This window comes from Labrus bergylta, chromosome 5 (genome assembly GCF_963930695.1).
Source record: "Labrus bergylta chromosome 5, fLabBer1.1, whole genome shotgun sequence".
Classification (NCBI taxonomy): domain Eukaryota; kingdom Metazoa; phylum Chordata; class Actinopteri; order Labriformes; family Labridae; genus Labrus; species Labrus bergylta.
In genome coordinates this window covers 15904274-15917331 of record NC_089199.1, presented here as the reverse complement: position 1 = coordinate 15917331, position 13058 = coordinate 15904274, and the positions used below count along the sequence as shown (strand labels likewise).

Genomic DNA, 13058 nt, shown 5'->3' with positions numbered 1-13058 from the left:
CAGTCAAGAACCAAAAACACTAGTTTAGCGTCAACCTTCGTCCCCTCCCCCTATGAGGCCTTTTTCTTGCCTAGCTGGGTACACATCACATGGCAGGTACTCGTTACATAACCCAGTTGGCTAAAAATACACTTGGCTCCATCTAAATTCATCAGGGATGGTCCTGCATCGTAATAGGTGGCCTGGGTACTCGGACTTGGCAGCCAATCCAGACACAGCCGCTTGCTTGTCACACACCTATAGTCCCTGACCAGTCATTTCTTTTTCTCCCCTCCTCTAGAGGATAGATGGGCCTATCTTTACGTTGAACCAGTTAAATTCCACTTCGGTTTCAATTGTTGTTGGAAATTGACCGAGCTATAGAACTCTGGTGTTTGCTTTGATTTGCCTGATCACAAAGGTTACAACTGTGGCACTTTGGTCGTATAGGATTAGACTAGTGTTTGTCAAACCCTCCTCTTATTTTAACATGACTAAAAAAACATTAAAATGTGCAATGTACAGTTACGAGTTATTCAAGGCAGTGTTGAGCAATTTAAGGTGCCGTTTTCTATGTCTATATCAGACATGGCCCCTACTAGAGAAAGTTCCCAAACCACCACTAATAGACGCGTGAGCAAGGGGTTACAGTAGATACAATAATGTTTAAGGACAGTTAATGTTGTTTAAGATGTCCATATATCTGCAAATTAAGCAAGCGTTTGAACTTACAGACAAACTTTCAAAAGCAAGCATGTCATGCCAAAGCCATGGCAAGTTAAATCGTAAATGGATTTGAGCTTGTATAGTGCTTTTCTAGTCTTCTGACTACTCAGAAGTGCTTTTACAACCCAGGTCACACCCACCCATTCACACCCTGTTGGGAGTGGGTGCTATTTAAAGTGACCCTCAGAAGAAACTAATCATATATTCACATTCACACGCCACCGTCAAAGCAGAAGGAGCAACTTGGGGTTAAGTGCCTTGCCCAAGGACAATTCGGACATGTGGCTGCAGGAGTTGGGGATCAAAACCCCAACCTTCCAGTTTAGAGAATACCAACTCTACCAACTGAGCCACAGCCGCCCTTAGTCACTAAAGCTTTCCAGCAATCAGTCCCAATTTCTATGCAAGTCTGGGTACAGATCAAGCTGGGAAATTGGGACTGGTGGACGGCGAGGTGCCAGTTCACGTCTGACAATATGCCCTTGAGCAAAGCACCGAACCCTCCAACTGCTCAGGACGGTCGTCATGTGAAGCTGCCTCACTGTGACATCTTTTCATGAATGTATGTCAATAGGCTAACTGTGGACATGCACAAAAGTGTATTTCAGGCCTATCTTTATGTGTAGCATGTTTCCATAACAGAGTGATACAATGAATTTCCTCTTGGGGATTAATACACAATTCTATACAGCCTCTCCCTCTACTTAATTTATTAACTGGTGAATGAGCTAATCATTTAACATGTATCCTACACAATGACATTCTATTTGTGATGGTAGCTGACCAGAGTTGCTAATTCATTAGACCAAATAAGTTAAAGAGTGTGTGGAACATAACGGACCGGCTGCAGGTGAACTTAGTGTCAACAACACGGCTACCTGCAAGTTGGTTCTGACATATTGGTATTATAAAAACAAACAAAAAAGCTGGAGAACAGAGTAAAATTAGTCAAATTAAACACAGCACACGCAACAACTGTCCGTCATGACGACCCAATCCCTAATAATGCATACTTTCATAAGCAAAATGTGCTCTTCTACTGGGCTTTAATCATTTTAAATCCAGCTGTAAAGTCTGGGATTTTAATATAGAGCCTCATTTTGGCCAGCCTCAAAAGGCCACTAGACGATTTGCAATGGGCCCCTTTACTAAACTTAATTTTTTATTCCCCCGAGGTTTGTCCGATGGTGTGTATGCATCAATGTAACCCGACATATCCATCAATCTGAGTTTTTTTAACTTGATAAATGGGCTCAGTTTTAAGCCCACATTAGAGTGGCCTGGAATGAACTCCTAAGCTCTTAGAAGACCTTTGACACTGAAAACCACATGAAGTTTCTAGAGCTTAGCTGACAAACTCTTTTTGTCTCTTCTATACTGTTGTTAGGAAGTTAACACAAAAGGGACCTCGCCGTTTGACCCCACACAGAACAATTGAAAGTTTATGCAGATAACAACAAGTGTCTTCTCTGTGCAACACTGCGCTGGAACAATGCAGGCCTTAACGGCAGCGGCTTTTCACATCCCCACAAATACTGCCCTCAAGGAGAACTGAGAAAAAAAGAAAGGAATTAGAGATGGCAAGACAAACAGAAAACTGAAACTGCAGGTAAAGACGTGCTTCTGTCACTCATTCCGTTGGTTTGAACAAGTCTCCTGTCATGCAGGAATAAGTATCACAAAGAGATATCTCTTACAAGGAGTATTTTCTCTGGAAATTAATCTGTCAAACCTTGTGACTCAACAACAGAGAGATTTTCCTTAAATATTTAAATGTAGGGCACATGACACAAACTGACCAGGGGTTAATATGGTGCGGGGTAAAAGGTCAAATATGTAGACACCACAAAGGAACTAATTTACCTCTGTTACAAAAGGATTTACAAATATTTCTATTTAAGAATTGTGTGACTTCTTCCCATTTTCAGTTTATTGAATATGTATAAACAACCTAGAGACAATAAGTGTCCAGCACTGTGTCAGAGACCTTTCAATCTTCCATACAATATCAACAGATTACATACTTCGATTCACAAAAGAGTTTAAGTTCATATCTGTGACAAGGTCAAGATCAGCTTTAAACAGAGATGTAATATTGTGGCTTATTCTGACGATCATCCAAATATTGCTTGCTCTACCTCCTGAGACACAGGTACTGCTTTAAGTTGCTGCTGTGTCGTAGATATCTGCATATCCTTAAATAGGTATCACTTTCAATGGTATCTCAAACTCCACTGTAGGTATGGAATTCTGCTTACTTTACCTAATGGGGAGCCAATGGTGTTTACATAAATGTTTGTGTACATTTATTTATTCACACAAAGACACATACCTATTTATCAGAAGCAAACAAGTAAAAGAAGCGTGAGACCAGAAATCAGATTACATGTTTAGTCATGAGTCAGAGTCAGACTCAGGAAGCAATAATCAGGTCAGGCCCTAATAGAACAAATCCATCTCTGTCTTTTGTGACAGCACTGCAGCTCGAGATCCAAACGTCTAGGTAAGATTGCAATCTTCACACCTCCACTTATGTGAAACTTACTTTGGTTAGGGAGGCGTGAAGCTACATCCAAACCGCAAGCACAGGAGCGCAGAGTGTTCTGTAAAGTCCCGTGCACTCCTAACGCCAATTATGCATATAACCAATGCTATGGATAGATGTTTTACTACAAATGCTTGGATGTGAATGCAAAAGTCACAATGAGAGGTATACAAGAAACTCATCTTCTAGTAGGAAATTACTGTCTAACCCCTTTTTTCAAAGCTACCTTAAAGCAGACAAAGGTTAAGTTTTATGTTTAGAAAAGGAATCCTTAAATTAATATCAATGACAGTTAAGCATGGAGCCCTTTTAACATGTTCAGACTTCAGATTGCCACCAATATACAGTGCACTTTAAAGCTCACTCCTTTCTTACTTATAGGTCACTCACTTGAATTTAAAGCTACGGACCTAGAAACAGCCTGTTCTGAGCAGGGCTGGAACTAGAGGGGTTTATAGGCATGATCAAATACAGGATCAGAGTAAATACTTTGCAAAAAACTTCCCAGAAATGTTTTGGGGACCTCTGAGACTAATTTAAACTTTTTGAAAAGGATTATCATATGTGACCTTTAACAGACACATACACAGACATAGATGCTGCATACTTTAGACCCAAACAATGCTGAAAATAGGACATTAACTTTTGACAATGTAGACAATAGTTATTGTAATAAAAGCAGAAGTACTCCAACAAACAAGTACACACAAATAATGGTAAAATATTTTCCCTTTAATCCAAGTATGGAAAACCCCAAACTGTTCTAAAATGTAAAGTGTCATTTCTGCCACTGACATAGAAGTGTGTGGTTATGGTAGAGCTCTGCCTGTTTTCACACCTGGTAGTTTCTGTGGAAAGTTGATTTCTTCTTATTTGTTTTTCTAACTTGCAAGTGTTGCCCAACATAAGACCAATTCCTCTCAAAATATAAGTACGATTTTCACTGCTTTCAAACTAATCTGAAGAGAATTAATTCGGTAGTTCATTTCTGACTGAATTCCACTTCGAAGTGAAATTACAGCAGACACTAGATTCCAATCAGATTACATATATCTATCTTTTTCAAGTGTTAAAAGGTTAGTGTTATAGGTGATTATCATAGCACACTGACCTCCATGGATACCCTCCAGAGGGTAGAAGAAGGCCACAAGCAGGTTCATGAGCACAGCCAGGTTAAAGGAAATGCTGCTCCAAAAGGACATGTTCCTGGAGCACCAATACAGGATAGGCTGAGCTGGAGGACAAAGTTTTAAGGAAAGTTAGGATATTGAGAAAGCATTATATGCACTGTAGCAGAATCCAGACACAACAGTTCATTCAATAACTTCACAAAACACCTTATTTTGCTGTCAAAGTAGAACAAACAATGCGTGATCAGTGTTTCACACCGCGGAGAAGTTAAATGTGGTCCAAACAAAAAGATTTGTGAATATTTTTTTTTTTTAACAGGACTAAAAATAAATCCGTAGCTATATTCTGTTTGGATTCTCCACAGCAAGATAACTTTTATTGTTCAAGTAATTTGAATCACTTCAATGTTGAGTGGAAAGTAATTTGGGGAGTGAAGGTATTTTGCATTACTATTTGGGATGAAACACATGAAACATTTGTTAGACATAAACATCTTTCATTCTAAGCACTTTCACTTTGATGAGGTTAATACTTTAAAATCTACAAAATTCAGGAAACCCACTGATTTGCACATTTCTTAAAACACATCACAGCAAATGAAAGAACACACACACACACACACACACACACACACACACACACACACACACACACACACACACACACACACACACACACACACACACACACACACACACACACACACACACACACACACACACACACACACACACACACACACACGGTCAGGAGATCAGTATAATGGTCAATGTTATTTTGAGACTGACAGTTCATTTGAAAAGCAGAACTGCGGTTGGGGATTTTTAGCAACAGATGTCACTTAAGTGGTTAGCTTCAGCGGAACAATGTGGCTTCCAGCTGTGCTTATTCATTCAGATAGGAGAGGGATAGTTGCCATCACGTGTTATCATGCTATAGACAAACCCACTTCCTTCAGACTTGGCCATGAGACAGGCCACAACATGCTTCCATTTTACTTCCCTTTAGTAACTGAAGACAATCAGCCAGGGGGGTCAACACAGACTCACTGTGCTCAAAAGTAAGTAGCACTCAGGTCAGCATGACTATTGTATATAAGTTAAGTAAAATAAATTAGACAAAGTACAGACTTTCCTAATTTTTGCATTACTTGTAAACAGATTGCTGCCTTGCTGTTCTTAGTCTCCCAGCTGATAATTCAGGATATACCCTGGGTCCACTACCCTGCCTTGACTGTTCGAAGTAAGGATAAGCAATGTAAGAAGCACTGAATGCCTGTGCTTTACATCAAACAAGCAGAAAACAATGTTTGTAAGCCCATTAAATAGATTTGAGCAGATGCATGCTGCTAACTCAAATGGCTTAAATACACCATGTACTATGGAAACAACATTCTGACTAAATTCCAGCCAAGGATCATGATCACATGACCACATCCTCCTCTTTGAAATATTTTTTTGGCCATCTTAGTCAAGTTAAACACTGGGTACCAGATTTCACATTGTCACATTTCCTCCCCCCCAGAGATAACACTGTTTTTGCACTTTCATGTGACTTATGAAATGCCGGTTAATCAAATCTTCATGCTGGCAAGTTTACGGTTTTATCTTAAATCCAGTCTTAATGGTAGCACTGGACAATAGCATGGTGCAAACCATACAAGAACACTTTCTTTTGCCTTTTTCTCTCCGTTTCCTGTTTTCCACTTAGGGTTAGGGTTAGGGTAAAAAAACTTAAAGGACCTCTAACAGTTCAGTTATCTCCTTACAAAATGTAAATTGACAAACAGGATGCAGAAAGCATGTTCATATCCAAAGTAAAAGGACATGAAATTGCAATGTGAATCAACTGGCACAGTGACATTTATGTTTATTTTCCATTACATCACATTCAGAGGTGACATCACTCTCTCCTGGCAAGAACATTGAACAATGAATTAAATCATTAAAGAACATATTTCATGATGACATCTTTATAAACTTATACAGTAATGCAATAAGTTCCTTATCAAGGTAAACATGCTCTCTCCACTTCCATCCCTCCAGGGTTTAAAGTTAGGGGAGATAAGTGCTGCCCCTTTCAATCATTGAACCTGCAACATCACTGGGTGTTGAAATCATTATGCTATAAGGTATCTGATTGATGTGTTTATTGGTCAGAAATAACACATGTATTGAGCCAGTTTGAAGATATGTATGACCATTAAAGATAGATTAGCATTTTTCTGGCCAAGAAGGCAAAAATGCCATCAACAGAAGCCATTTACAGAATTGAAAAGCAATAGTTAAGAAGAGAGATCAGTGTTTCCCCTAGGATTACAGCGTTGGTGGGGTGGGGACAAGCCAACAAGCCAACATGCCAACACGATGACACAAACACTTGAAGGAATCTTGGTGTTCATGGATTACTTTTAATGACAGCTGTCCTTTTCTATCGGAAAGGTATCCTTAAATAACTTATTTCCCTAGTTTCCGACTCTATCCACTAGCCTACAATGAAAGGCACAAAAAAAACCCCCAATGTTTTTATTTTTTTTACTTGACCTCCAGGGAGGGGGGCTGGGGGGGCCAAATATAGTGGTAGGGGAAGCACTGGAGATCTAATTAAGGCTGGCTAAATGATGCATTTGAAAGAAAACTTTAGGGGGAATTATTTGATGACCTGTACATTGTTTTGCCTACAACACCCAGCAAAGTAGCAGGCGAGAACAATAGTCATACAAATCTAACGTGACGTCAGAATTTTTTTTTATCATTACTCAGATGTAACTTAGGGTTTTTTTTTTTTTTTAATTTCCTGAAAGAGTGGATGATCCCCTTACAGTTCATTGTCTAATAATGTGTCAAGCACAATTTGACTATTGTTGGTCTTGCTGTTGCATGTTTTATTTTAACCCAGCCTGTTGTACATTGCTTTAAGTATTATAAACATACTATACACTGATAATAATGATGATAATAATATTCACTTTTTTTGTAGCAGAGGCCTTTTCACCTTTATTGAATTGTATATAATGTCTTCTGATCACTCCAAAGGTGTGTTATTCAAGAGATCTCCAGTTGACAAAATGATGTTTAGGGTCATTTTTGTCACAGTTCTTTCTCCCAAAAGATGTTATTTTAATTACCATTTATTAAGCATAGCTGCCAAAGATGCTTTAGTATGTAATTCTAAATCAGGGCGATCATCAGTGGCCTGGAGGAATGCAAGGGGAAAACATGTAGACCAGGAACTAAAAGATAAAGAGTTACGAGAAAGACGCACAGGGAACTGTGTTGGTGTTACCAGTAGCCTCCTGGGTACCTCGCAGCTTCTTCTGCCAGTTCATTTCATTGAAAAGGTCCTCAGAGCGCAGGAAGAAGTCATTGATCTTACTGCCTTGCTCATCTCGCTCTGTAGTGTAGTAAACACGCAGCTTGGATTCTTGGGTGAGAAACTCACAGATGTTGGGCACGGGAAAGACAATTTGTTCCATAGTGCGATCCAGCCGTACGATCTGGACATATTAACAGAAGCAGCCATCAATTACGTCCATTCGCTCAATGTGGCGAATAAAGCTTTACTCTGCAGGTGTTACAGACAAGTCATTCACACAAAGTACTTCTCAATACAAATAGAATGGTTGTTTTCTTAAGAAGCTGATAAACTGAACCAACAACTTTTGTCAGAATGCTTTCAACAATCTGCATAACTTCTTCTTGTCGAGTGCACACAGGAAAACCGTGCAAACATGCCAAAGGGGGCTTGTCATTCTATTCAGAAACACAGCGAGACTCAAAAGCAGGCCAAGAAAAACAGAATCACATGCATCAAGCAAAATGCGATGCCAAATCATGTCTTATGATAGATGTCAGATAGTTTTCAGACACCGCTGGGAAAACCTAACAAAAAAACATACAAAAACAACAACAGCCGATCAGAAATGGCGCATAATAGTTAGTTATTGATTCGAACAACTTACCTCAATCTGAGCTGTGTGTTTAGCATAGAACTCAAGCGCCTCATCACCCTCTCCATAGGTGCCCCCGGGCTTTAACATAGCCTGCAGTTCCTTGTTGTGGCGGGCTAACTGAAATTACAACAGAACTCATCTCATGATAACAATTCAATAAAAAATGATCATGGAAAAACACAGTTTCTATTATCAGCAAAAATATTTGCAGTATTATTACACACATAAACAGTTGGGTAGAGCACATGCTATTTGTTCTTTCTTTTCAATTACAAGACTGCAGCATTAAGATCGACAATTTGTGTTGCATAACTGTTACTATTGTTGTTAACCTAAATCGTGGTTGAGCAACACACAGCCTGAGGGCTGAAAAAGAGGAGGTGAAAACAGAATAGTAGGTATCACATGTCTTCAGGAAATCACATACAGTAACAATAAGTCATTGAAAATGTTCAGCTTTTAACTACATTGTGTGGCTGTGCATTTGCTACAGCATTGTTTAAGGGTGTGGCTGCCTCAACGCTGATGTCATAGATAGTTGGGGGCTTACTTGATGGGCCAAGATGTAGATATTATGACCAACATTCCGTGGAGATGCAGCGTGTTCCTCCTCTCCATCCTCATCCTCCGGGGGCTCCTCCACCTCTATCTCCCCCTGCATGTAGGCCTTTTTGATCACTTCCACCTGCAAAACAATGTGAAACATCAGATAACATCTACTGAAGTCTGTGTAATGATTTGAAAGGTGAGTTACGCACCAGCTCTTTAGGCCTCATATTATACAGTATCCTCTCAGCATTTTCACTGTCATGGCGACTTTCCATGATTGCAAGAAGAAGCTTGGAGGCGTTATTCTACAAAAAGATGAGAGCAGAGATAAAAGCACAAATATAATTAACTCAGGTTTCATGTTCCTACTTGAAGTTCAACTTCCTAAACTCCGAGATCTGTTTATATGTGGGACAATACAAAGTCAATCAAGTCATGGTAACTTGAAATTTTATCCCGAGGCAACTGGATGCGGTTGCAGTTCTTGAATACATTGTTAACAATGGATGTTGTCAGAAGTTGACGACAACATTCTACCATTGCCATGATAGTATTTATTATATAACTTGCTTTCAATTTTCTATTTGATGTTTGCATATTAAAAGTCTTAGTAATTTTAGACTATATAATTTTGAAAGGGTTGTCTTCATTGGAATGGTTTACCACAATAACTACAACAAAACATTAAGCTGAAAAAGACGGATAGTAAGTGTTTTGAAGTGTTGTTTCCTCTCTAGACCCCAATGAACAAACCAATCATTACTCACTTTGAGTTCCAGCACCAGATCCATCCTCTTCTTGCCAAGGGGGTTGATGTCATTGAGGATTAGAGCGATTATGATGTCAATGCCATTGCATTCATGAGTGGCAATGCAGTTCTGAAGAAACAGATTGGATTAGAGTAAACTAGAGCATACATTGGAGGACAGGAAGCTTTCTTGTTTTAAGCAGTAACAACATAAGCGTGGACTGTACTATAATATTTCATGTTTTCTGATGCAGCTTGTGTTTTCTTGACATTTTCTGTGAAAAAAATATTTGTAGAAGTAACAATAATATGTAGCACTGATCTATAGGCCTGGTGATAGAACAACAACGATAATTATCGCAATATAACTTTTCTCAGCCATTTCCAGTACTGGCACCGTGCTTCTGTTTGTGAACACTTCCTCTGTTCAAGTATAGTTTGTCATGTTTTGACAATAAAGAAAAACTAAATCACAATTAACATATGGTTTCTTCAACTTTCATTTAGAAACAAAAAATCTGCCTTCAAATTTGAAAGAAATAATGATTTGACATTTATTGTGAGAATTATCGATGTCTACTGAACCTTTTATATCCTTTTTTTCCCCCATTTTAGTCATATCGCCCAGCGCTAGACATGTATTCATGCAATCTGTCCAGTAGTCAATTATTCAAAGAGAAATTATAACTGGCAGTCAAACAAATCTGGTGTCTCACTTACAGGATTTAAGACAGCTTTCCTATCATGTTGAAAAAAATAACAACATTTAATAAACTGATAATTTTTCTTCAGCTGAGCCCTGTAATGATCAATAGTCCTCACATGCTCATATGCTGACGCACCAGGTCATTGTTTTGGCCATACTACATGACTATTGACTTTGCAATCACAAATTACACTTCACGTTTGGTAAACATGTCCCACATCCCAAGAATTAAGAACAGGTTTTAGCAGCCAAATAGTTTCAAGCCAATATATTGATACCATTTATCAATAGCCAATTTTACAAGTTCATAGCAAGAACGTTAAGGTGTTATTTTGCCTCACCATTCTGTTTAAAAGGCTCTGAGGCAGAAGGGGTGGGAAGGTGGGCATTGTCTTTATTTATCTGGTAGCAGAGGTGGTAACAGAGCTGTTTCAAAGTCAGGCTCCTATGCTTGCTTGGCCAGGGGCCTGTTTCTGAAAGAAGGTTGAACAAACCTTCAGTCTATCCCTGAGCTCTGAGTTGATTTACCCACAGGTGGGAAATTCTGAGTTTTCGGTTCCAGATCAGCTGATCGATTGAGCTGATGATTGAGTTTGTTAAGTCAACTCTGAGTAGGCTCAGTCGGTGTTCAGCGCGTGCACCACGACAATAAAAAGCCAACATTAATGGAGCCCCGATTCTACGATTCACCATGGCAACAGGTGAAAAAAAAAGAGTTCCTTGTACATTAACTGTCTCGAAATATATATCAACATCTTAATGTGGCCACAGGCTACGGCGAATATGAACATGTTTTAAGAAGGAAAACATAGTAACACTGTGACAGCGCAGTGGCAAAGGACAGAAAAGTGGTGTAGGAGAAAACAGCTCATGTCAGCAAGTCTATTAATTTAATATTTAATCAGAATTATAATATTGCAGGTCAATACTGGTGGAATGGTATTAAACCTATACAATTTATTTTCATTAAGATGCAATCCAGTAGTAGAAAAGCAAACTTAAAACAGCTCAAAATGAAATATAAGAACAAAATAGGCTCATATATTTCATAAAGTAAAATTCATTCAGAGTCAATTTGAATGTGCATTAACTTTATCCCCAACATAATGCTGTATTCACACACATAGGCTAAATGTCCTCTCACCTTTATCCTGTTTAGCTTATCAATTAGCTCTAATTAAATGGATATCTACCTCAGTAATGCAGCTCCTTTGTCTCGAGGCTCCTAGACTAAAAGACATGCCATGTTCGACATAATAGTTAGTTCTATTCGCTGTAGCATTGCCTACCTAACATATCATATTAAAACAAGCTGGATTTTTATTCAGACAAATGGTGAATCTTCACTAACACGGTGTGACACGGACTGAATGAAAGAATGAGGAAATGAAATGGCGTTTCTGGCTCTGAAAGAGGGTGGAGACCGAGAGAAACTCGGGGTTCACTGAAGAAAACCTGCTCCCGACCAGGTTAGGTTCATAGACTCAGTTACTATAGTAACTGACTCAGAGGTAAAGTTACCTCTCTCTGGGACAGGCTGGAGTTACCCCTCTTTCTCGGTTTTAAGTGACCTCCCCTTCTGAAACGGAAAACCCAGAGTTTCCCTCATTTCAGGGTTAACTGACTCAGTGTTTGCACAAAACTTGCTCTCTGAAACGGGTCCCAGCACACTTTTGTAAAGGAGATTCTTAATCACAGTGGGGTTTTTCCTGCAGGATCTTTGTTTAAAGATAATAATTCTACAATTCACTTTCTCCAAAGCGACGTACATTAACACCATTAAAACAAAGCACAGTAACTCCAGCATGTCTGCCTATGTCTTTGTTTAGTCTAGCACTCCTCTTCTAGCAATGTTTGGGGGAACTGAAAATCAGTTCAAACAGTGATTGCATTTTTCCAGTTAATTGTTAGTCATGTATGTTTTACACTTGCCAAGAAATGACCCCACAGCAGCTGGAACAGAGGATGCCACCAGCATTTGAGAAGAACAAGCACTGCTAATCCATACCAAAAGAACAAACAGAGGCAAAATGCCCAGAGTGTGCTGGTGGTGTGACACTGTTGAAAAAAGACAAGCAACTGCATAGCTCCCATAGTGCGACTGAAACCTCCACATGAATAGAGACACACTTGTCATTAAATAACAGTGAAAAAAAGAAAAGGTCACTCTGACTTAAGCTAAGGAAGACAGGAATTGAATAAAATAAAATAAAAAATGAAGATCCATCCATGAAGTTAAAAGGAAAGGAAAAGGAAAATGCAGATTTTAAGCACTCTGTCAAACAAATTCTTGATCGGGAGCTTTCACACTCATTCTGTATGTGCACATGTATCACCTGGTTCTCATGACAAGGACCTTGGCAGTACTCAGTCAGGCTCTCCACAGTCTGGTTGATGAGCCCGACGTTCTTCTCATTGATGTAGAGACCCAGCAGACCCAGTCCCCCTGTGGTGCTGCCACAGATACAGTCCAGGAACTGAAGTGTCTCACACACCAGATTATAGTTGTTCTTGTTATTCTGATTGCGCAGAAAGTTCTGGAGATGGATGAAGATAAAACATATGTTAACTGAAGGCATGGCTCTCTTTTTTCAGCACCAATACATCTTTCAGCTACTAGTTATTGTGACATAAGTGCCACGCTTGATGTTTAGCAAAGGTCTTGAAGGGTTAAAGCATGTTATTTGTCCTGGTTTGTAACATGTACCAGAGGATTTCTCGA

General features: G+C 39.2%; 1 protein-coding gene across 3 annotated transcripts in view; it reads right to left on the bottom strand.

Annotated features, from left to right (window-relative positions):
• The window catches only part of itpr1b (inositol 1,4,5-trisphosphate receptor, type 1b), an 84147-nt gene that overhangs the window by 16770 nt on the left and 54319 nt on the right, over window positions 1-13058 (bottom strand). For all 3 annotated transcript variants that reach the window (XM_065954984.1, XM_020633799.3, XM_065954983.1), the window contains 7 exons: window positions 12673-12873; window positions 9650-9760; window positions 9092-9187; window positions 8884-9018; window positions 8343-8450; window positions 7646-7877; window positions 4362-4484 (listed from right to left, as the gene is read on the bottom strand). In XM_065954984.1, the coding sequence (XP_065811056.1) occupies window positions 4362-4484; window positions 7646-7877; window positions 8343-8450; window positions 8884-9018; window positions 9092-9187; window positions 9650-9760; window positions 12673-12873 (1006 nt within the window). The remainder of the gene's footprint in view (window positions 1-4361; window positions 4485-7645; window positions 7878-8342; window positions 8451-8883; window positions 9019-9091; window positions 9188-9649; window positions 9761-12672; window positions 12874-13058) is intronic.